Source organism: Simochromis diagramma, unplaced genomic scaffold, assembly GCF_900408965.1.
Source record: "Simochromis diagramma unplaced genomic scaffold, fSimDia1.1 OVJJ01000304.1, whole genome shotgun sequence".
NCBI classification, from domain to species: Eukaryota; Metazoa; Chordata; class Actinopteri; order Cichliformes; family Cichlidae; genus Simochromis; species Simochromis diagramma.
The window spans coordinates 16,076,424-16,101,261 of record NW_024387030.1 but is presented as its reverse complement, the minus strand read 5'-3'; the positions used below and the strand labels follow the sequence as shown (position 1 = coordinate 16,101,261).

The following is a 24,838-nucleotide window of genomic DNA, read 5'->3' as shown; positions in this document are numbered from 1 at the left end:
AATGCATATTTTCCTGGGTGCGTCCTGGACACAGGCAGGTCAGCAGAGTTCCAGTTTAGTGCATCTTTTGGTTGCTAGTGTTGGAATAAGCTGGTTAATAGTTCTGACCATGGTGGAGAATCAGATAGTGGATATATTTTAGCAATAATAGGCTATTTAACTGAAACAAAGTCCACTCTAGAAGGACAAAATGAATAAGAAAAGATACTTTCTGGATCCTCCAGAGATCAAAGACTACCTGGTCAAAGGAGAAAGGTTTACCAAGTGGTCAGAGGTGAGTGAATATTGAAAAAAAATTAAGCTGTTGATTCTTGAATATTAACCAGAGTGATTAGGAGTTTAAATATACATCAGTAAGTGTTGCTTATTTTCATTCTCCTGTGAGCAATACAGCCTTTTCTGTGAAATTACATGGTTTTCATCTGTTTTTAAAACACTAATCATTCATTTCTTATCTAATAACTTAAATATAGCTACAAATGCAGTTTAAATATCAGGTTCAGTATCGGCACATCGCCAAAAAGCATCTCTGTTTCACGGGTTCCATCTCAAACAATTACCAGAACCACGTCAAAGATTATTCCTCTATAATGTTGTACGGTCTTCATCTTACGATGCACACTACCCTTAGATGACTACTGTTGTCAATCAGCTCGATACAAGAAGTACTGAATAAATTTGTCTCTATCAAGGACTCAACGAAAACCGTTCCTGTCACCATGAAGATGGATCCAAAAGGGTTTTTTGTCTACTGGATTAACCAAAGCAAGGTGGGGAAAAGCCAGCAGCATTCAGATGTGTGGGTAAAATGTATGTGATTAGGATCTGCTAAAGGTGTGAGATATGTAAGCGCATTATTCACCACCTTCTGGCCTCAGCAGTCTGTATAGATTATCGATCAGTGCTGATGTGGGCTCACTGTCCTACTGTGCTGTGCAGCTGGACTGTGATGCACTCAATGAAGGTGTCTAGCTGTGTTTACTCTTCATATCTCTTTCTCTTCTCACTAAACAGGCAAGGTCTTCTTTAAATGTGCTACCACAGTTAACCAAAACTAAATTTTAAGATAAAATAGGTGTAAAAAGAAAATGTTGGCTGAAAAAATTACAGGTGCTCAAAAAACTAAATAATATAAAAGAAATGTCTTTGCTTTTTTTTCCTTAATTTGGTCATACTGGTCACCACAACTAAAAGCAGGAGGCAGTGATATAGGAAATCATATGGTTATTGTGACTGTGATGTCTACATGTTCTTCACTTTGTCTTGTGATATCTTTCATAATAGCTTCTCAAATGTTCCCCCTGATGATGCGCCTCAGATGAAAACAAAACAAAATGGAAAAAGGAAAAAAATAAATAGAGTCAGGAAAATATAATATAAAATATAAATAAAATATAATAAATAAGAGAATACATTCAACAAACAAACAAAAATCCTTAAGTAGCGCTTTGTGGATCAATAATAACAGAGATTTAGTTATTACCAAGTAATAATTCTGTAATTACACCAGTATTAGCTATAATACTGGGAAACATGCTTAGCTAAATGTCACAGTTTCCCCAAAAACCATCTAATTTGTTTACGGGTAATAACAGAAGAAAAATGTAATATCTACCTCTGGCACGCTGACCCTCCTCATGATCAACACACAATATTGTTAAGTAACCATGTTTCATGACCACCCCATCACTGCTGCTATTACAGATGTATTGTCTGTTGAAAGTGAACAAGGAAAACAACAAGCTATCCCTACTTTGTAAAAATATCAGAATGAACTTGGCATTTATTTACTCATTTATAGGTTAAAACAGCCCTACAACATTCCTAGCCTTAAATAGCTTGTTTATTAACTCACTTATTTTACTGATGGGCAACGTGTTTTTTTCTACTTTGCTAAAGGGTGAGTTGTATCTAATCCATATCTGGAAGGGTGCCTACACGTTGAATTTAGTATCCACGATGATTCTTTGTCTCTTGTTTCTAGGAGACAACATTCCTGGATGTTGCTACCATCAGAGATACCAGAACAGGAAAATATGCAAAACTTCCCAAAGTAAGTCCATTTGTATTATTTAATTTGTGGCGTTCACTTTGATTTAATTGAGCTTAATGATTGTGCTCTGTGTGGAGGAATCTCTCCAAGCATGCAAATATATCTGTCGAGTCCTTTGTTTGTCCATTAATATTGACAGACATATTTGCATTGCAAAGAGAGAAAAAAAAGCGCCGTGGACGCATGAACCCAGGCTACTCCTCCACAGAAACACACAGATGCACTGGCACGCAAACAAACATAAACACACACCCTACGACAGGCTGAGTCATGGCGGGAGATTTCTGTGAGCGAGTTTCGAGTGAGCTCCAAAGCTGTCAGCTGTAGTTTCGTCTCTTTTCCCACTCCTCGCTGGCCTCCGCAGAGAGCTGCATTATGCAGCTGTCATCATCCCTTACGGGAGGGAAATCTGAAAAATCTGTTCTCCTTAGGGAGAATGCATCATCACAGATGGGGTGCTGCTGAAAGCACATCCTCATCTTTTGGTCCCTTAGGACTTTTTGGGAAAGCTGCTCCAATGCTGACGTCAGGCGTGCATAGAGAGGTGATTGTAAAGCATCATACACAGGAAGGCAGCACATGTGTGCTTGTGCTCTGCATGACCGCCTTGTGTGTGCGTATATATAAGCAAGTGCACGACTCTCAGTGTGTTGTGCATATGTTTGCATATGCTGGTCAGCATATTTGCATGTGTCGAAGCACCTTTCAGGTGTCCAATCTGTGCAGACAGCAAAGTGCTGCAGATTTAGATTTGTTTAGTCAGCTAAAACATGAAATAATACATTTTATTTGTCCACAGCACCCAAAGGTCCGAAATGTGTTTAATTTGGATTTCCCGGACAGCAACCATCTCGCCAAAACCCTGACTATTGTCTCGGGTCCAGACACGGTGAACCTGACCTATCATAACTTCTTTGCCTCAAAGGAAAAAGTGACACAGGTAATAAACCGCTGTATCTGTGTAGTAGCTGTTCCCCTTTGACTGTTCAAACACAGCCAAAGGCCTCTAGCCCTTATACCACTGGAGCCTTTGCTTCTTCTCCCTCCCAACCCCTCCGACCCCTCCCTTTCAGTCTAAATTAGACTCTGTGACTCCAACATCCGGATTTAATCTGCTGTAATGAAATCTCAATAGTGCTTTGTTCAAATACAACATTCACTGCTCTCATTTCCTAACCTAACTCTGCATCAACACCCTCTAGTGGTGAGCTTGTGCATAGACACTTATGACCTTTTAAGCCAAACTCATGCAGACACCGAATTTCATGCAGCACCTCTGTTTATTTTTGTGAATTTAAAAAAAATGTACTTTAGAACTGGGCGGACGACATTCTTGCGATCACCTACAACGCTGCAAGAAACAACGCATGCAGGCAGGTCTTCCTGGATAAAATGTAAGTGAACATCATCACGTAATCTACAGCTTCTAGATGATGAGGGAACATAATACCATGCAATCACATCATGCGCTGGATAACACGTGCTCTGGGAATTCTAATGGAAATACTATTAAATCTTAGATATGTCCGGCTTTCTCTTCAGACCAACAAAGATGGGAAGATCCCAGTGAAACAGTAAGTTTCAGGACAACCACATACTGGTTTATTTGTACAGTAGACCCGTGTTTCCTACTCAGTTGTTCACTATGTTTTTTCAGTATTTACAAGATGTTCCCTGCGGATAAGAAGAGGGTAGAAAGTGCTTTGGCAGCAGCACAGCTCCCCAAAGGAAAGGTCAGAAAATAAATCTCCTTTCGAGTGGAAATACATTTTAAATTTGGACTTTATTCTTATCTAACTTAGTGAAAACAGTTTGCGGTTTTCTGACAACCCGTCTGCACATTTGTTTTGTTCTTCAGTATGACACCATTAAGCCTGATGTCTTCACTGAGACTGCCTTCAGGAGCTTTATGACACACCTCTGTCCTCGGCCTGAGATCTATGAGATCTTCACTTCCTAGTGAGTAACCTGTAGAAGTGTCCTTAACTGATCATTGTACAGCCTGAATATCACACACCTACTGTAGCTGTAGTTATGCTTTATTCATAATTAGTTTGTTATTGCATTTACTTTTTGAAACTTCCACAAATTGTCAAGCAAAAAATGAATAAATAATAATAAATTTAATGGTTAGTGGTAAACCTGTTTTTAAATCTACTCGTTTCAAAAATGACGTCATTGTCTGTTCAAAATGTATGAAGCAGAAAATTGTCCTAGTTTGACGAACTAAAGTTAGAGGTGCCTCGTGTAATATGCTGGTCTTGCGCTGCCAGTCTGTGCTCCAGCTCGTGCCTCAGCAGCCTTGCCTGAGCTAAAATGGCAGGAAATTGGCCGTGATGGGAATGAGGAACCTTATGGGCATCGCTGATGCTTTTATTTATTTATTTACTCGTATTTAATCATGAAAAAAATCTGTTTTAAGAGAGTGTCCTGGCCAGAAGGACAGCAGTGCAATCATAAGTTGCATAAATTAGTTGCACATACGCACGCATGTATCCAAACCCATACAGCAAGTAATAAAGAATATCAGAAACAAAGGTAATAATATTCAGGCAAAACACTGCAGCCTGAAGTAAGTGCAAGTCCAAGATGTGATTGTCTCGCTGTGCCCCGCCCTCCAGCTCCACCAAACCCACCATGACGAAGGAGAATTTCACCAAGTTCCTCAACGAGAAGCAGAGAGACTCTCGGCTCAATGAGGAACTGTTTCCGCGTCTCCGGCAAGATCAGATCAAGGCACTGATTGACAAGTATGAACCCCTGTCCAATAATTCTAACAGAGGTGAGATTCAGCGGTGGTCACTTTGCTATGCTGAGGATGGAATAATGGGCACAATCACCCTCCTTATGTTTTTGCTTCAAATGGTCTCTTGTTCCCATCTCCAGGTTTGATTTCTCCAGAAGGTCTTTTATTCTACTTGATGGGTCCAGAGACATCAGTGGTCATGCAAGACAGTCTGGCCAAGTCTCAAGACATGACCCAACCCATACCTCACTACTTCGTCAAGTCGTCACACAACACATACCTAACAGGTCAGAAAAAAAAGAGAAATGGATGTGATTTCTTTAAGATGCTGCTTAACAATGTGCCTTATTTTTCATTTTTCTCTCCCTGTGCAGCTGGTCAGTTCTCGGGCGTGTCCTCCCCAGAGATGTACCGCCAGTGTCTGCTCGCCGGCTGCCGCTGCCTTGAGCTGGACTGCTGGAAGGGTAAACCTCCAGATGAAGAGCCCATCATTACTCACGGCTTCACCATGACCACTGAGATCCTGTTCAAGGTTGTTAAACATACTCATGTGCCCTCAGTCTCCCACCCTCCAAGTATTTGAAAGTTTTCCTCTGCAACAGTTCACATTACCATATTAGGAATATTCCCACCTTTTTAATGTCGTGCTGAAATGTTAGTTTTGGGGTCACTGGAATTTTTTGGCCACAACTAATGACCATCCACCAGTGCATAGAGCTGATGTAGTTAAGTATACCTACATTATTATCTTTTCTTGTCTTCTATATAGTATAGAAGATAAGGAAAAACATAAAGGGTCCACTCTAATATTTTGCAGCCTTTACAGAAAGGAAAGAATGGTAACGATAAACAAATTTAATATTCAAATTTCTAGTATTTATTTTTTTGGTGTTAAAAATTGTGATCAGAAAGCGACGGCTGAGTCCAAGTAAATGACCGTCACCATTTTCCTGCCAGCACATCTTGAATGTGCAACATCTAAGCTTCTTGCACACCAAAAAGCTGCTCACACTTATCTTTAATTCATGCTGAAGAGCACATTCGAAACACGAAAGTGTAAGTACACAGTAACACACAAACACACTGATAGGCCATTCTCTTACACTCAACACTTCCATATAAGGGCAGCAGGAGATGAACAGCCCCAGGCCGAGGCACAACGCCCAGGTTCAGTTCAGCAACATCACAGCCTCCGCAAGAAACACCTCTGCAGTTTGACACAATGTTCATGTTTTCATAATTTTTATTTTAGTGAGCTTGTTTCTTTTTTGCTCTGCGTCTCATTAACTTCTTGAAGTTTTCTAATGTGCTATTGCCAGTTTCATTTCTTTAAATTTAAGTCCAAAAGTAAAAATCCACTTTTATAAAATAACAACTAAAAGGCCTCTTTTTGTGACACTTGACAGGACGTGATAGAGGCTATTGCAGAGAGCGCCTTCAAGACCTCACAGTACCCCGTTATCCTCTCCTTCGAGAACCACGTTGACTCGTAAGAGCCGAGTTTTAAATAAAGCCATGTCATAACGTGCCATTAATGCTGATGTTCTGATGCACGCATCACGAATAATAACAGGCATTAATGTGATTTCTTCCAGGGTGAAACAGCAGGAGAAGATGGCCAACTACTGCAAAACCATATTTGGTGATGCCCTGTTAACAGAGCCACTGGACAAATACCCTGTGAGTGAGTACACTGCTGCAGCACAGCCAGCTGTCAAAATAACAGATAAAGTTTAGATGCTATCATGCTACGCTGGGTGACTCAGATGAGTTTCTCTATTTAATCACAACGACATGAAGGCAATAAATGGCAAAGTTCAAGTTTCACTGGCGTGTTTGTTGTCCTCTGTCTTGTATCTGCTGTAAGAACCTCTCAGATTCCCAGAAACAAAGTCTGTCAGCTCCTCTTAGGCCTGCATGTGTTTATATTCCTGAGGCAGTGTCTGTTTAACTATCTTAGATGGTATTAGGGACAAAACCAGTGTTTTAGAAAGGAGGTCAGCAGACAGTTTGAATCCAGGCCTCAACTTTTGAAGTATGAAAAAAAAAAGATGTTTATTTTGAATGTTGTTAATTTTATGTTTAAAAAAAAAAGAAAAAAGGTTTAAGTAAAGGCAACAAGCTAAATGGGAGAGTGACCATCCGGCTTTTTATCAGTGTGCAGACAATAAAGGCAGCTTTCATGATGGTATTTGGGCTAAATTATTGAAGTGAGGTAATGTCAGTGAATGCAACATTAATGTAGAGGATGCATTCAGGTTTTCGATGCATCCAAATGCCTGAATGCTTTTTTCTTTTAGAAGGTCAAGCAGTCCCTGTGGCCATGCATATGATCACACGATGACCTGACTGTCGTAGGAAAATTAAACACAAGCTTTTAAAACAAATTCTTCTACTATTACTACTATTAAAATAATAGCTATTATTGTTGATTATGTGTAAAAGAAAAAGGTTAAAGTCTGCACCTTTCCATTTACTATTTTGTATTCTTTTTTGTTTTCTTTTTTTTTAAATTTAATTGTAATTCTGAAAATTTGGAGGAGTATGATGTTTTTGAAAATTGAGCAAAAGGCAAAATAAAAAAAGGTAAATAAATTAATAATAATAATAACAGTTTTATTGTATTTTACTGTTAATTAAAATACTAAACAGTCTCTCCAAAACACAGCCCAGGATAATAAATAAAAACTGCATAGCAAAGAAATAGGAAGATGTAATAGAAGTATGGCTATACCCTATAGTCCACTATGTGAATGTCTTTTTAAGTTGTCAGTTGTAAGTTGTAAGTTTTTAACCTGTCAATAAAGGCCATTCATTTTATTTTTAATTTAAATTTTGTGTTTAAATTACACGTATTTGTGCATATGCAATGTTAATAAATGACGGCCATTGCTTTCCACTCAAAACAGCTTTCCTTTAATGACAGACTACATTTGTTTCATGCTCAACAGCCAAACAAAAACAGACTAAGTTGATTAAATTTAGCAATGACACTTTGAACATTAAACAACTTTGATGTAAATCCCTCTGAAACAAAAGCAAGAATATAAGTTTGATGTTTTCTGAATATAATCGAATTGTCATTGTTTAAACTTCTTGTTTGTGTCTCTAACATTCAGCTGAAGCCGGGCCAGCAGATCCCCAGCCCGTCTGAGCTCCTGGGTAAGATCCTCATCAAGAACAAGAAGGGCAGCCATGAGAAACCGGCCCAGAATAAGAAAACTGCCGCAGCAGCCGCTGACCAGACCGCAGCCGCAGCTACGAATGCCCAGGCCCCGAACGCCACTTCCCAGGATGAGGCCAACCCAGCAGCAACCACCCCGGAGAACCAAGATGAAAATGAAAAACCACAAGGCAAATTCAGTTATACTCCAGATTTAGACGTGTGATTTTATTTCCAGGTGTCACTGACACTGTTTTTATGTGTTTCACCAGAACCGGAAGCAACTGTGGAGGAAAATGAGGAGCAAGAAGACACAGAGGAACAGGATGAGGAGAAAATGAAGACATCAGATGAGGTAAATACTTGTTTTACATCATTTGTTCCAGCCAGGAGAGTCCAAATATAAGTTAACCTCCTTTTGACGCCCCGCAGGGCACAGCTGGACAAGAAGTAACAGCATATGAGGCCATGTCATCCATAGTCAACTACATCCAGCCCAACAAATTCATCTCTTTTGAAAATGCCAGAAGTATGTCTGCAAACAACAAATTTAACCTAAACTCAAACAAAACAGGTACAACTCGATGTAACCTTGGTAACGTGTCATTTTCTTCTCCCTTCACAGAGAAAAACAAGAGTTACGTCATCTCTTCTTTTGTGGAGACCAAAGGGGAGGCAATGATCGCCAAGAGTGCCGTTGAATTTGTTGAGTATCCTTTAGGAGTGCATCAGATGCTGTCATGCTCGACAAAAATGAAAACCATTTAAGTATACGACAAATATATTCTATGCATTCAGTTTATTGGGGTGAGGGGGGGGGACACAGAAATATAAATAAATGATTCCTTAACTGTCTACCTAAGATATAATAAGAGGCAGATGAGCAGGATTTACCCCAAAGGAACAAGAATGGACTCCTCCAACTACAATCCCCAACCTTTTTGGAACGTTGGTTGCCAGATGGTGGCGCTCAACTACCAGACGATGGGTAAAAATGGAGATATCACACTTTAAAATGCTCAGAAATATACTTAATACCCTTTGTGAATGTTTGGAACCGTCTACCGTTCCTGTTTAAATATCGTTTTCTGACACGCTGATGACACTGTGTGTTTTAGTCATTTAAAATCTATTCTGTTTATTCGCCACAGCAGGTCAGTGTTGCACCTTTTTGTGCTGCACAGGCCTCTGTTCGCTGCCTCCCTTTAAGCTGAAGACAAGTGGCGTGAATGGGCTGTTTGTGTCTCACTTACAGATTTCCCCATGCAGCTCAACATGGCCCTGTTTGAATTCAATGGCCGAACGGGCTACCTCCTCAAGCACGATGTGATGCGTCGCAATGACAAGAAGTTTGACCCTTTCTGTGACAGGATTGACACCGTTGTGGCGAGCACACTGACCATCAAGGCAGGTTCACGACCCTGTTATTACAGAGTGTCTCTTTCTTTAGCCATCAGTGTGGGCTCCTATTATCTGTGGAAGCCGAATGTCAGAGTAATTGAATTTCAAGCTCCATCTTTTCATCATTTCCGCATCATTTCTGGCATTTCACTGCAGAGAAACTCGTGAAGAATTAGTGCAGTATGTGTATAACAGATGGCTGTTTTGGCTTTGGGAAGTTTGTCCATGTTGTCCTTGTGTAATATCTTAATAAAAACATAATTTGCTTCATATATGAGTCCAGCTGTTCAAAAGTCCAGACTTGTATATATAAGTCATCCAATCATATCTACTTGTCTCCATAGATCTATTCGGGGCAGTTTCTGGCTGACAAGAATGTAAAAACAGGGGTTGAGGTGGAAGTGATTGGGCTACCAGGAGACCCTAAGAAGAAATACCGCACCAAGTGGTCCACGACACCCAACGCCATTAATCCAGTGTGGAATGAAGAGCCATTTGTTTTTGAGAAGGTGAATAAAATACCATGTAAACATTTTCAGCCACTCCTCAGTCTTCATATTTTGATGTGAAGGCAAAAACAGAGCTTGTACAATTCTAATGAGCTTGAAAGTCAGTATTTGGTATGAGCACCATTTTTCTTCGACACAGCCTGAACTCTCTTTGACAGGAATAGTTCTTCAGGCTCCTTGAAGGACATTCAAAATTCTTCTTTGGATGCTGCCTGCCTTTTGTTCCGATCTTTGTTAAGACGATCCCACACTGCTTTAGTAGGGATGAAGGTTCAAGACTGATAGTGTTTTATTGTGTGTTTGGGGTCATTGTCATGCTAAAAAAATGAAGCCATTGCCATTTAGATGCTTACTAGATGTTGCACCTCCCTCCTGACCTCCTCCATCCTTTTCACACCTTGAGTTAGATACCTGTATTATGCTTGAATGGTTTATACATCCAGTGGGGCAAAAAAGTATTTAGTCAGCCACCGATTGTGCAAGTTCCCCCACCTAAAATGATGACAGAGGTCAGTAATTTGCACCAGAGGTACACTTCAACTGTGAGAGACAGAATGTGAAAAAAAAAAAATCCATGAATCCACATGGTAGGATTTGTAAAGAATTTATTCGTAAATCAGGGTGGAAAATAAGTATTTGGTCAATAACAAAAATACAACTCAATACTTTGTAACATAACCTTTGTTGGCAATAACAGAGGTCAAACATTTACTATAGGTCTTTACCAGGTTTGCACACACAGTAGCTGGTATTTTGGCCCATTCCTCCATGCAGATCTTCTCGAGAGCAGTGATGTTTTGGGGCTGTCGCCGAGCAACACGGACTTTCAACTCCCGCCACAGCTTTTCTATGGGGTTGAGGTCTGGAGACTGGCTAGGCCACTCCAGGACTTTCAAATGCTTCTTACGGAGCCACTCCTTTGTTGCCCGGGCGGTGTGTTTTGGATCATTGTCATGTTGGAAGACCCAGCCTCGTTTCATCTTCAAAGTTCTCACTGATGGAAGGAGGTTTTGGCTCAAAATCTCACGATACATGGCCCCATTCATTCTGTCCTTAACACGGATCAGTCGTCCTGTCCCCTTGGCAGAAAAACAGCCCCATAGCATGATGTTTCCACCCCCATGCTTCACAGTAGGTATGGTGTTCTTGGGATGCAACTCAGTATTCTTCTTCCTCCAAACACGACGAGTTGAGTTTATACCAAAAAGTTCTACTTTGGTTTCATCTGACCACATGACATTCTCCCAATCCTCTGCTGTATCATCCATGTGCTCTCTGGCAAACTTCAGACGGGCCTGGACATGCACTGGCTTCAGCAGCGGAACACGTCTGGCACTGCGGGATTTGATTCCCTGCCGTTGTAGTGTGTTACTGATGGTGACCTTTGTTACTTTGGTCCCAGCTCTCTGCAGGTCATTCACCAGGTCCCCCCGTGTGGTTCTGGGATCTTTGCTCACCGTTCTCATGATCATTTTGACCCCACGGGATGAGATCTTGCGTGGAGCCCCAGATCGAGGGAGATTATCAGTGGTCTTGTATGTCTTCCATTTTCTGATGATTGCTCCCACAGTTGATTTTTTCACACCAAGCTGCTTGCCTATTGTAGATTCACTCTTCCCAGTCTGGTGCAGGTCTGCAATACTTTTCCTGGTGTCCTTCGAAAGCTCTTTGGTCTTGGCCATGGCGGAGTTTGGAGTCTGACTGTTTGAGGCTGTGGACAGGTGTCTTTTATACAGATGATGAGTTCAAACAGGTGCCATTCATACAGGTAACGAGTGGGGGACAGAAAAGCTTCTTACAGAAGACGTTACAGGTCTGTGAGAGCCAGAGATTTTCCTTGTTTGAGGTGACCAAATACTTATTTTCCACCCTGATTTATGAATAAATTCTTTACAAATCCTACCATGTGGATTCATGGATTTTTCTTTCACATTCTGTCTCTCACAGTTGAAGTGTACCTCTGGTGCAAATTACTGACCTCTGTCATCATTTTAAGTGGGGGAACTTGCACAATCGGTGGCTGACTAAATACTTTTTTGCCCCACTGTCAGTGTTAAGCATCTTAACAAACACACACATACACACAAAAGCATTCCTCTGAAAATGCCCAGGTACAAGGACAGGACTGAAAAGGAGTTAAAAAAGCAGCCGGTGTCCAAAGAAAAATGTTGAAATAAATTCAGAAAGCCTGGAGAAATCATACTCAAGACCACTTTAAAATATTACAAGAAAGTCTGGCTCCTTGATGAATAAATGAATGAAATGATGTGTCACTAACATATCTGTTGTTGTTTACATGGTTAGATCTTGCTGCCAGAATTGGCATCTTTAAGAATCGTTGTCCATGAAGAGAATGGCAAATTCGTGGGACACAGAATCATCCCTCTTGATGCCATCCAGTCAGGTCAGCGAAGCTGAGAATATTTGAATTCATACTTCATATAATATACATAATTAAAGCAATGAATCACTCTAGGCCTCAGAACATTTGCCAGCTTGTTTTAACCAGCTTCTGCATCAGGCAAGCTGCTGCCTTGCTTTTATTTCACCAAGGTTTTATTTTCATGCCCTGCAGGCTTCCACCACATCTGCCTGCGCAATGAGAGCAACATGCCCCTCACTCTGCCTGCTCTCTTTGTGTACATTGAGGTCAAGGACTACATCCCTGCTGCCTTTGCGGGTGCTTAGCGTTTTACTTTGTTTTTTTTGCAAAAGAAGAAAACCTCTGCTGCGAGTGAATCCTTGTTGCCAGAGTGACAGTTAGAGAAGAGAAGACTAATGTAGTTTGGAAACATTTTTGTTTTCTTCTTTGTCTTCGTACCCACACTTATGTTTGGTTTAAGAATAAATCATTGTACACTCATTAAAATGGTTTGTTTTGCAGATTTCACAGATGCCTTATTTAATCCAACAAAAGGCACAGAGAAGACCACAAAGCCTCCCAAACAGGTAAAAAAAGAGAGAAAAAACATCATCAGCAATACCTTTGGATTTCCAGTAAATCCTAACAACACTAATTGAGTTCCTGGAATATGACCACTTGCTAGACTGTTATGTTCCTGTCCTTTTCTTCTTTTACCCCCTGCAGTCATCTTCTGACTATGTGTCTCCCTATGAGTTGCCTCTTGGAGCCCAACCTCCCGCAGACCAAGCTAAAGAAAGCGAAGCCCCTGCTGCAGGTAATGAAGCTTTAGAGGGTGACACTTCAGATCTTGCATTGCAAAGATTTTGAGCTTGTCTGTGGCTCACACAATTGGTCTCAATGCTGGTGTATTTGAAGGTGCATTTAATCACTTCCTCCTCTAGAAAAAGCTGCATCCGAACCTACACCGCCCGCTGATGCCACTGACCAGTCTCCACCAGCAGCTGGTGCAGAAGAAGCTAAAAAGGAGGAAGAAAGCAAGGCAGAGACCCCTCAAACTCTCGATGAAGCCCCAGCCGATGCAGCACCAGATACAAGAAGCTCCACATCTGAAACCCTTCCTGAAGCCTCTCCTTTACCCGAGGAGACCAAAGCAAGCCCGGAGCCTGAAGCGGCTCCTGAAGCCAAAGAAGAACCGAGCACCGAGTCATGCACAAACCCCGAACCTACATCTGATAAAAAAGAGGAAGCCAGTGCAGCTGCAGAACCTGCTGAAGCGCCTTCTGCTGCGGCCGTTCCCTGTCCAACAGTTGCAACCACCGAGTCTGCAGGATCAGGTGACTCATCTCAGCCGCAGACGGGCAGTGAAGGTAACACTGCAGCACTTCATGTGCTGCACTCATCATAGTTTTCCTTTTGTCAATACACTCTGGAAAAAAGCGCTCTGACAAGGATAATACAGAACAATTTAGAGTTATTTTTTGTTGAATAGATTCATTATAATTGCATATCCAGTGCTGAAAAGTAAGAAGACTCCACAAAAAAAAATCCCCTTTGTGTTTGTGCTGCAGAGCCTTCGACTGTGACTACTGAAGAACTGACACAGCACAAGAGCTATCAGAAGGTCATCAAGCGTCAGGAGAAAGAGATAAAAGAATTAGAAAAGAAGTATCAGAAAAAAGGCGAGGATCTGATTCAGAAATACTCCGACTCTTTCAAGGCCCTCAAGAAGAAGGTTTCAGTGAAGAAAAAAGAGTAAGGGGATGTTTTCCTTCCCAAATTTGTTTTCAAAGAGCTTTCCAGAGTGAATTTGCAGCTATATATTTTAGCTAGGGTGCTTGATAAAAGAGCTTTTGATTATCCCGCTGGAAGGAGACAGTCCTGTTTCCTGCAAAGCAGCGCTCAAATCTCCACAAATTAATAGTGACTCACTAATAATGTTGCTGTTTTTGGATTAATAAGACTATATTTCAGGGCCGTGCAGAGAGGTTTAAAGGGGCGGGTGCTCAAAGTTAAAAAGGGGCACATTGAACCAGGTTGAATAACAACAACACACATTCATCAAGAATCTAATATGGGAAGGGCAGGGCTGTGTTGATCTGAGACTGTAGACATTAAAAAGTCCATAGGAGAGATGGTAGCTGATTAAACAAGTGTCATGAGATAATAACTAAATGCAAAGATTGGTGACAGCGCTTGGAACCATAAGGCAACAAAAAACTGTGAGAAATAATTTAGGCTCTGCCTGTGAATCACTCTTTGCTTCTCTTCTTCCTTCCATCCCATCATTTCATATATCACTCTCCACTTGCTGTCTATCTGAGAACAAGGCACAACTTGTTATTGCAATAAACTATAAACTAATTATCCACACCTAACAACTCTTGCACTTAATCTATAATAAAATGATGACAGAAAAATGTTATAGTCCTGCCTTTAGTAGCCTCACACAGCTCCTGCTGTTTCCTCCTCATGTCCTTACCAGCCATGTCTGGACAATGTTATATCATGAGTAATCATTTAAAAAAATCCATCTAAATAAAACACACACATGCACGCACACACAGTGACATTTTAGACCTTCTTCAGAATACTGTATATACTATGGGCATCATGGTGCTGATCCAGAATCCTTACATTATTATTTATTACTAGAGCTACAATAATAAAGCAATGAGGAGGGGGAAGTAATAAATATGAAATAATGTATTTATGATGATTCCATTTGTTTCACTATCCACTCTGTGCAGGGGCAAAGCTTATTACATGTTTAAACTGTAGACATACAATCATTTTACTGCTGTAAAATCCAACTTTTGTCTTATTTAAAATATAAATCTAATATAATCTGCTTCTTAATGTATGTTCTTTAAAATACAGCGTGTGTTTTTTAATATATTATAATTATAATAATTATTATGTGGACATGCATATTAGATCGTTTTTTAGTGAAATATAATCCCTCCAGAAAGGCAGGAAAAGCCCGGAAACTTGCTTTAAAACTAAATATGTTCCCTAAAACGGTGACAGAGCTACAGACCCATGACAGCCTTACACAGGTAGCCAGCAGCTATGACCAGCACTACCTGTGCAGTTAATAAAAGGACAGGTAATGTGTGTCGCGCTGTTGCACACACAGCACGCTCGTTTGTTTCAGTTCGTCAGTTGCAACAAAGTCAAAGTCAAAGTCAAGTCAAAGTCAACTTTATTTGTCAATTCTGCCACATGTACAGGACATACAGAGAATAGAAATTTCGTTACTCTCAAACCCTAGATGAAATGAAACAAGACAGCTTACCAACGTGTACGTAATAAGCTGATACTCCTGGGTGCTACACACTACAGTGTGCGCTGTACACCTACTTACTGGTGGTGTCGCATCAGTCTGTGTCTCTGAGTTAACTTGTGTTTCTCCTACAGCTCCGGACCGCTAAAAATGCGCGTGCTCTTTGTGAGCTCGTTCCCGGCTCGTAACCAGCGCGTTCTGCCGTCAAGGGCGATCATTGGTTAAATGTGATCATGTGACTGATGCAAGCCAGATCCTTTTATTTAGCAAAACTGTGATTAATAGTTAAATATTATTGTTGAGGGGCACAGACAGGACTCCGCACGCACGCACACACACATAAAAAAAATAAAAATTCTTTTAAAAAAAGTTGCCTCAACAAAAGGGCACTTTGGGCACCCATCAGGAAAGGGGCGGGTGCTCAAGCCCCTCTAGCCCCCCCCCCTCTGCACGTGCCTGCTATATTTAGAAACATGAGGAGTACAGCTACAGTTAATGTGCGTTTCTAGCTGACACTGACTATTAAGATGAGGATGAAGAAAATGAGTGTCTGCAGTGTTTGTCACTGAGCTGTCAGAGCTAACCAAGTGTTACTAAAGGCCAAATAAGCATTTTGTATAGTATTTTCTGGAAGCTCATGGTCGTCAGCTATGAAGGGCAGTGGCTGTTAGTCAATAAACTGTATTGCCCGCACATACTGATTTATTGTGTCATGTTATTTTTTCACCAGGGGAGGTGACAACACCCCTGAGTCCAACGGGAAGACAGAGCGGGTGCAGGAGCTGAAGGAAAAAATGACGTCTGAAATAAAAACACTGTTTGCTGAGCAGTATGATCAGATGAAGAAGAAGAAGGAGCAGTGTGCAACAGAGGTTAGTGACACTGAAGGTGGCAATAAACACATTACACACATTGCAGCCAGATACTGTGCTTAAAGGCACACTAATCAATACTGTCATAATTAACAGTGAACCAAATGATTACTGCTGCAAGTGAAAGGTCCCCTCAGCTCTATGGAATATTTCAGGATCTTATCTGCTCATTATTTTGGTTTTATGACTCACAAAACACCGTGTTTGTTCAGTGGCTTACTCGCTACGTGACGCAGGCAGCTGTTTTCAACTCCAATCAAATCTATTGTGTTCCACCTGCCCAAATACCAAACATGAGCCAGACAAGTATAATTACTAAATACTGTAAAGCCATCGTTTCTATGTGTGCTGGAAGACGGTGAATTAGGAGATAAAGGAGATTGGCTATCAGGGTTATACTAACTCAGTTGGACAGAAACATTAGTCCAGAGAAACATGACACGTATGTCTCTTGATTATATGAATACAGTTACCACTTTATAAGGCACACACGTCCTTTTGCCTTCATATTTTTGTCTTGTAATAGATTCAAAAAGACATTTAATCCATACTGACATGATAGCATGACACAATAGCTTCAGATGTCTCAGCTGCACATCCATGATCTCCCTCACTGTTATGTTCAACCAGTAACCAGTTTGAGATCATCTGAGCTTTGCGACATTGTGCGGTATCCCGTGGGAGGCAACCATGCCGATCACACTGTGGTCACATAGGGATGGACATTGTCAGCCACCAAGTGTGCAAAGAAAATATCCCCCAGACCTTCATCACTACCAGTAGCAGCCTCAACTGCATCATGCGAGTCAGGATGGATCCATGTTTTCATGTTGTTTATGCTACAAACCAACAAATCTTGGAGCAGAAATCAAAAGTCATCAGACCAGGCAGCATTTTTCCAATCTTCTGTTGTTCAATTTTGGTGAGCCCATAAAAATTCTAGCCTCCATTTTCTGTTCTTAGCTCATAGAAGTGCACCGGGTGCAGTTTTAGGCTGCAAATGCTCTCCTGTGTGGCTTGCTTGAGATGAGCCGTTATTTGAGTTATTATAGCCTTCATTTCAGCTAAAAACAGTCCGGCCATTCTCCTTCACCCACTGGCATCATCAAGTTATTTCCACCCAGAAAACTCACTGGCAGATCGGCATTTTCTGGAATACTCACCCTTTCCATATTTAAAGTTACTTAAATCACATTTTTCCACATTCTGATGCTCAGTTTGAACTTGAGTAAGTTTTTTTGACCATGTCTGCATGCCTTAGTGCACTGAGTTGCTGCCATGTGATTGGCTGATTAAAGTGGCTCGTGAGTGTAAATCAGTTAAGACATGATTTACCCCAATTTAAGTAAAAATCAGGATGCTGATAAGACATCATCAACTCGTTCGGTGATATTATTTAAACGTAATCTGCTTTGAAAAATAAAATATTATTTTTATTTTGCACGGTGATACCTGTGAGGCCTGTTTCCAACGTTAAAAGAAGTAGGCTTATATGGTAACAATGCTATGCATTTAACACTATTACTAGATCTATAATGTTAATGTTTGGAGCTGTTGCCTTCCTACTGTTGTAAAGTGTTTCTAAAAGGCATCAAAGGGGTATGATATTCACATCCTGTCCTTACAGTACAAAGTGGTTTATAAAAGTAACACCTGAAAGACAAACTCTTCTCTGTGTGCTCTGGTCACCCCTACAGCCATTAGTCTCCTCACTCTGAAATCTCTGTTATATATTTACCTGTTCACCTCAGATTAATGTCCATGATTCAGGATGTAGTCACTATTTCCTCTATGGGCTCTCCTTGTTGTGTGTTTGGGATCATGGACAAGCAGAGGCTTTATTAATTACACACAAACTGGATTGCTGTTACTAATAGTAATCAATCTATATATAAAGAATCCGCTTGACCCCAGTTTTTGCACAGAAGCAAACATTTTCGTTCACATTGTTACTCACAGCTATTCACGTCTCATGAGTTGGAGCTTCATCCTTACTGTGACTGCACCATCTTCTTATTGTGTTGTGACAGAGACTAGCCAAACTGTTGGAGATGGCCATGGAGAAGCACGCCATTGAACTGAAAACCCTGGAGAGGTGTGAGCACACATGCAACACATTCAGGACATGATGCGCACATGAGGGAGCAGAAGGCTTTGCTGAGTCTATCCAATCTGTCCCTTCAGACTTTGCCGTGACAGTCTGTGTGTGTGTGTGTGTGTGTGTGTGTGTGTGTGTGTGTGTGTGTGTGTGCCATTTGAGGTGAAATATTTGACATTTAGCAAAGAGAATACCTCAAATAATGAATGAATCACCTCAGCAGGCGGGTCTTCCAATGTCCTTGGCTGGGCTTATGGTGTTATATGTGTGTGTGTGCATTATCCCAAGTCCCCAGCTGGCAGATGGTTATCTCAGGACAGCCATTATCCAGCAGGTGTTTAAACAGCAGTAGGGAAGCAAAGGCAGGCTTGATCATCTACCTGTCCACTCAGGCACAAAAACACAGCATTCAAGCGTTCCTTTCACTATAAAGATAAGGTCACATAAGACACACACAGCCCTACAACTCTTGATTAAAGGAGAAAGGGTGTTTATAGGGTCACTTTTCAGTGTCAGATTTGAGATCCTCACATGTTCCCTTTGTCTTGCTCTGCAGCGAAACCAAAGAAAACAAGAAAAAAGCCAACATGAAATGTTCGTCCACAGACAAAGCAAAGTAAGTTCACGACATTCAGGTTTTATTCATCACTCTAAGTTAGTTACAATTTATTTTTACAAAGACAAAAGAATTAAGAGCGCGAGAGTGAAGATTTGAATTTTTAACATTTTGTACAAGATGATTAATTAAAGATAAATTTATTCATTCAGGCTGAAAAAGGCAATGAGCACTGAGATGCTGGATGAAGCGAGTCAGTCGAATGCTGCCGTGAGTACAGAAGTTGTTTCAAAGTGATCTAACACAATCAAACTTTTTTTTAGTTTGTGTGCAAAATAAAAGGCACTGTTTGACATTTGTGGTCATCTTTTTGCTAAAAGCTAAGCTGAAAAAAAAAAAAAAAAAAAAAAAAGCTAAGCTGAACGTAACACTACAACCAGAAAAAGGGTTACCGTAGCCTAGAAAAAGGAAAATGAGGGAAACACTTTATAGAGGTTCTCAAATTTACATTAATCAGTAACTGGACTTATTTTAGTTTTGTCATTCTAATTAGTTTATATTTTTATTTTGTTTTGACTTTTTGGTTTTAGTTCAGTTTGAGTTTCAGTCCTTGTAATTATTTGTGTATTGAGGACAAATGTCAGAGGCAAGATGTAAGAAAAGCAGAACAGATATTACATTAAAAACAGAACTTTTTAGAGCAGTTGACTCAAAGTCTGATACATGTCCAGACTCTCAATAAAAAGCTTCATAAGGTAAGTTTTGAAAAATAATTTCACCAAATATACAAACACTAAAACTAAAAGGACATTTTCCCTATATTGTTATTTTATTTTAGTTAATTTGCTAAGCTTTATTTTTTTCAAAGATCTAGTTTTAAGTTTCATTTTACTTAACTATAACAGGCTTGTACTAGTAACCTTTCTTGTTTCCTTTAAACAAACACCTGCTAGCTGTTTCTGCTGTAATCTGTTGTTGTCTTATGCTAAGTTAAACATTTAGATTTTTATGCTAAGCTAAACATTTAGCCTTTTATGCTAAGTTAAACATTTAGCTTAGCTGCAGCTTTACTGTACATCTGTGGGCACTGTATTGACAGACTGGCTGAGACAGGCTAAAGCTGTGACATTCAAATCATGAATGTTACTTTGTAAAAAAAAAATATATATATTATTTTTATTATTATTAAAGGAAGATAAAAGCAATGACATTGGAAAAAAAAACAAAAAAAAACCCCACAACACTGGCAGCAATGCAACTTAGTAATGAAAAATGCTCTCTTTCAAGGTAAAAACCTTAAGGATTTTCTAATTCTGGAAATAAAATTTGAAGGTTGAGTTTTACTGTGGCTTTCTATATACTTGCTAACACACTGTTGGCTAGTAACCGCTGGCATTCTGGCAGGAGATAACCCTGCAAACCATGTGAGAGTGCCAACTGTTGTACTTTCTAGCACTAAAATAAACATGAAAGGAAAGAAGCTTATACTGCAAAAAAGGCAAACAGGAGAAGGATCGGTTAGAGTTTTGCTATGTTCACAGATGAAGAGGTCATTGCTTTGAAACTGCAGAGCCAGAAACCTAGGGGGCCTTATGTTTGACTGGAAGGCTGAAAAATATGAAGGAGGACCTTATTTTCACAATTTTACAGTTTTTCCTATTAATTAAGCTCTCCACCATAGCCACTCTGTAATTTTACACATCTATCATGTAGAAAACTAAGATGTATTATTGAAATTGTACTATTGCAGGGACCTAATGTGTAGTTGAACATAGACAGAAAGGGGAGTTTCACTCGTCTGGCCCACTTAACCGCAGGCTTTATGTGGCACACGGTGTAAAATGAGCTTAACATCCCTGTTTTTAAGGCTAGAAACTTCATCACAAACAAACAATGTTAAAATTATTATTTTAGTAATTTTCATGTACTCACGCATTACCAGTACCAGATCACATCTAATTTAGCTGTGTACCTATTGTTAAGAATGCCAAGATTTGAAGCAAGCATGGAAAAATAATACCCTAGGCATGCTAAAGCCTTTCTCTTTCACACAGCTGTAGGTACACCCACACACGCTTGAACATGCACACACATTAACTCACAGCAGGCCACGCATACACAAACTTACACACGCTTTCACCCAGTGAGTAAAGTGCAGCGGGCCCTGACCATAGGCCAGGCTTGTCCATTACTCAGAAGCTGTTTACAAGCTAATCCATGTGTGGTCGATGACTCACTGAGCTTTGCTTTTGTTCCTCCGTTGGCTCATCAAGATTCAGGCATGATGCATCGGGGTTAAAGACTCAGCTATTTCCCTCTGCTCCTCTCAGATCGACTCAGTTTAGATGGCAGAAATCCCCCCCTCACTTTCATCCCTCCACACATTTGGGTCACATTGCAGCTGGTGTTGATCTACTTAATCAACATTTCCCCATTAATTACTGCAGCTATTTATAACACAATCACTTGTTTAATCAGCACAGGCTCAGTATTGAATGCAGAAGTCCAGTTGGGGGATCTGTAATCTAACTCGACAAGTGCAACCTGTGACTTAACTGTATTGATTCTCTCTCTCAGGTTGCATCCATAGATCCCACGGGTACATATGAGCAGATGAACTGCTTATACAGACACGCTAACAGTCTTTATCGCAAACTTGATACCACATGCGCACTCCCATTTGCTCGCACACACTTCAAAACCACAAATCGATAGTGTTTTCCACTTGCAACATGTTTTCTGCTTTGTTGTATTGTTACAGTCTTCAGATTACAGTCCGCAGCAAGAGGCTCTGATGAAGAAACAGGCTGCTACACTGGAAGAAATCAAGACCTTGACCAATCAGGTACACACAAGAAATTCAATTAAAATGGAAATTATTGTTTTTGACAGTCCCATTCCCCTGGACCAGCTAACTAATACACTGGGGTCCTGGACAGCTCACTCAAGTTAGACAAACAAGTTGCCTCAGTTGAGAAAACGGGTTTTTACCAGCTACGTCAAATCTCCAAGGCAAAGCCCTATATTCCACATAAAGACCTTGAAAAGCTTATCCATGCCTTCATTACTTCGAGACTAGACTATTGCAATTCTCTGTACATGGGCCTCCAATTCTCTCTCCTCCAGCATTTGCAATTAGTTCAAAATGGCGCAGCACGCCTCTTAACTGGCACCAGAAGGCATGATCATATCACCCCAGTTCTAGCCAATCTACGCTGGCTCCCTGTTAAATACTGTATCGTTTTTAAAATCCTTTTGTATACTTTTAAAATGTTAAATAACCTGGCGCCCAGGTACCTAACCTTCCACCGGGTCTGCAGTTGTGCAACTCTAACTGTTTTTAATTGTTTTTAACTGTTTTTGTTGTCTTTGATGTAATCTGCTTTGCTACCTTGTGTGAAGCACTTTGATGGACAATGTCCTTTTGAAATGTGCTATAGAAATAAAATATTGATTGATTGATTGATTGATTGATTGACACAGTAACACCAGGGCACACTGGTTTTATTTTTTTTCTCTTAGAACGATGAAACTACACTTGCACACCTTATTCGTGTTTCCACTAAATCTGCATATTTTGTAAAAACCTCTGACGACAGCCAAAACAGTCATGTTTACCAATAGAGGTCCTTGACTCCTGATCTTTAGAAATGACTATACTTTATTACCTGATTTTTGGGGGACTGTCACAGAAAAAATAAATAAATGTCCTTGCATTCTTTGGCAGTTCCAGAGTCCTTTAAAAAATTATTCCCAACGCTGCATAAGTTCTTACGTAGGTCTGCCCATCAGTGAGTAAAAATTAGAGCATGTCGCTTGTGTGTGAGCTAGCATCAACCAAGGGTACTCACCCATTATTCCATGTCACGCACACTGATTGGGAATAACCTTGTGACCGTCTGCCTAATTTTGTGCTGGTCCCGCTTTTGCAGCCAATACAGCCCTGATCTGTGGATGCAACTACAATGGGTTGTCGACCAGTACCCGACCTTGATAAAGATAATGATAGAGATTTGATGTTTTACACTGTACTTGCAAAATTACAGAGAGAATTTACACAAACCTTACCTTCACTGTACCAAGAGTTTTTTGGATTTTTCTGTCCAAACAAATGTAGTGTAAATCTGACTACATTGATGGACTTATAGGCATCTATAATCCAAACTGAGCCAACCACCAAATTTTTGTTTTTCAACCACACTGCCAACCACGGCCATCTGTCCTTTCAGTGGATGTACGTAATGCTGCGGCGTGACACATCCAGTTTGGGGGATGCAGAAAGTACACATCAAGCTCCCACCGCTGTAAATGATGTCAGAAGGTTTTTTATGACAATACTTTGCTTAGGATTGGTGAAATCTTGGCAGTTATTATTGTGAAAAGAGGTGTGAGAATACAGCTTAGACGCTGACGTGCGAATGCCAGATGGACGGTGTGTTCTTATGTCTCACTAGTAGTATTAGCTTGCAGATAGAGTTTTCAATATTGCGAGAGGCGGGGGAAGGAATTCAAGTGAGGCTTTAAAAACAGATGAATGAAGAGAACTGAATGTGAGCTAATGTATGCAGCTGTATTTAACATACTTACTGAATATTGAGCCATTTTTTCCATATTGCTAAATCCCTCACTCTTATTTGCAATCAATCAGTCAAACTTGGGTATAAGCCAGTTGAGGTCGATCTTTAGTTTTACTTGCACGAGCACAGAAAATCATCCTCTAAAGATTATGATAAGCACCTGCCTGAAAAGAAAAATGTGTGAAATCATGAAAATGTCAGCCCATTCTCTTGATAATCCTCTGACTAACCTTTGGCCCCTTGTGTTGGCAGCTCAATCAAGAGGCCCTGAAGGAGCACGATCAGAAAACAAGATCGCTGGCACGAGAAGTGCGAGAGGCCGTTAATGTATGTGTGGGGGCGCACTTCCCTGAGTTGGTCGACGAGGTCGACAAGAGTGGGGGGGGAGTGGGCTTCTATGGAGATGTCTTCCTAGGTTAGATGTGCCTTTTGATTACCTCTCTGTGTAACTCTGCTATAAATGTTTTGTTGGTTTTTTTCACTTTTATATCTGCTTTCAAACTGTTACATAACCTATAATCAGGGCGCGGATATGAAATCGTAGAAGATTGCTTAATGAGAGGTTCTCAGAGTGAAGTTGCAATTTAGTTGTGCTAATTCATAGGTGGGTGTATACTTTGGGGAGCTGATAATGATGTTTTCACAAATGTCCAGGTACTCCAAAATTAGATGATTTTGAAAAGATTTTTTTTTTAGTTTCTATTTAACTCTTTATTTCTGTTTCTTTTCACCATTAAAAAAACCCCACCCTAAATTAGGCGACAAAGTGACAAATATCTTACAGATGTGGGCTCTGTAGCTCTAAAAGCCTTAGAGAGGTGCTTGTGGTCTCATTTCTGTTCTCTTAAGTTAAAAATGGGACTAAATGTAGATGCAAAAATGGGTTATCAGAGTCTGCAGGGCTGAGCGAGACAATGGCACATCAGTTTGCATGTGTGATAAGTGCTCGCTTGGACTCTGTGATGTAGCCACTACATATGTTTTGCAAAATAAAAAAAATACAAAGGTAAATTTTCTTTGTAACAAGCTTGAAGCTCCTGTGACATCAATTCCATGTATACGGCACATCCTGTATTGCATGTAAAACATGAAAGTTTGGGAAATGTAGACGATTGCTTATAATGTGGCTCAACCTATTTTTAGTGTACTCTTTGGATTTTCTCCTATTCTGTTCCTGTGATGAATTGATGATTAATAAACTTACAGTTACTCGAA

At 40.3% G+C, this 24,838-nt stretch overlaps 1 protein-coding gene across 1 annotated transcript; it reads left to right on the top strand.

The window, feature by feature from the left end:
- On the top strand, positions 1-24,838 carry plcb2 (phospholipase C, beta 2). The gene is made up of 32 exons (XM_040042586.1): positions 1-274; positions 693-770; positions 1,985-2,053; positions 2,853-2,993; positions 3,368-3,447; positions 3,574-3,627; positions 3,711-3,786; positions 3,912-4,012; positions 4,675-4,835; positions 4,940-5,086; positions 5,174-5,331; positions 6,206-6,288; positions 6,395-6,479; positions 7,919-8,153; positions 8,235-8,317; positions 8,395-8,491; positions 8,588-8,672; positions 8,826-8,950; positions 9,218-9,369; positions 9,708-9,872; positions 12,177-12,276; positions 12,448-12,552; positions 12,757-12,821; positions 12,961-13,051; positions 13,179-13,604; positions 13,806-13,989; positions 16,251-16,392; positions 18,423-18,487; positions 19,047-19,106; positions 19,259-19,316; positions 21,808-21,891; positions 23,876-24,838. The coding sequence occupies exons 1-32, from the start codon at positions 191-193 to the stop codon at positions 24,041-24,043; spliced, it is 3,807 nt and encodes a 1,268-aa protein (XP_039898520.1). The 5' UTR covers positions 1-190; the 3' UTR covers positions 24,044-24,838.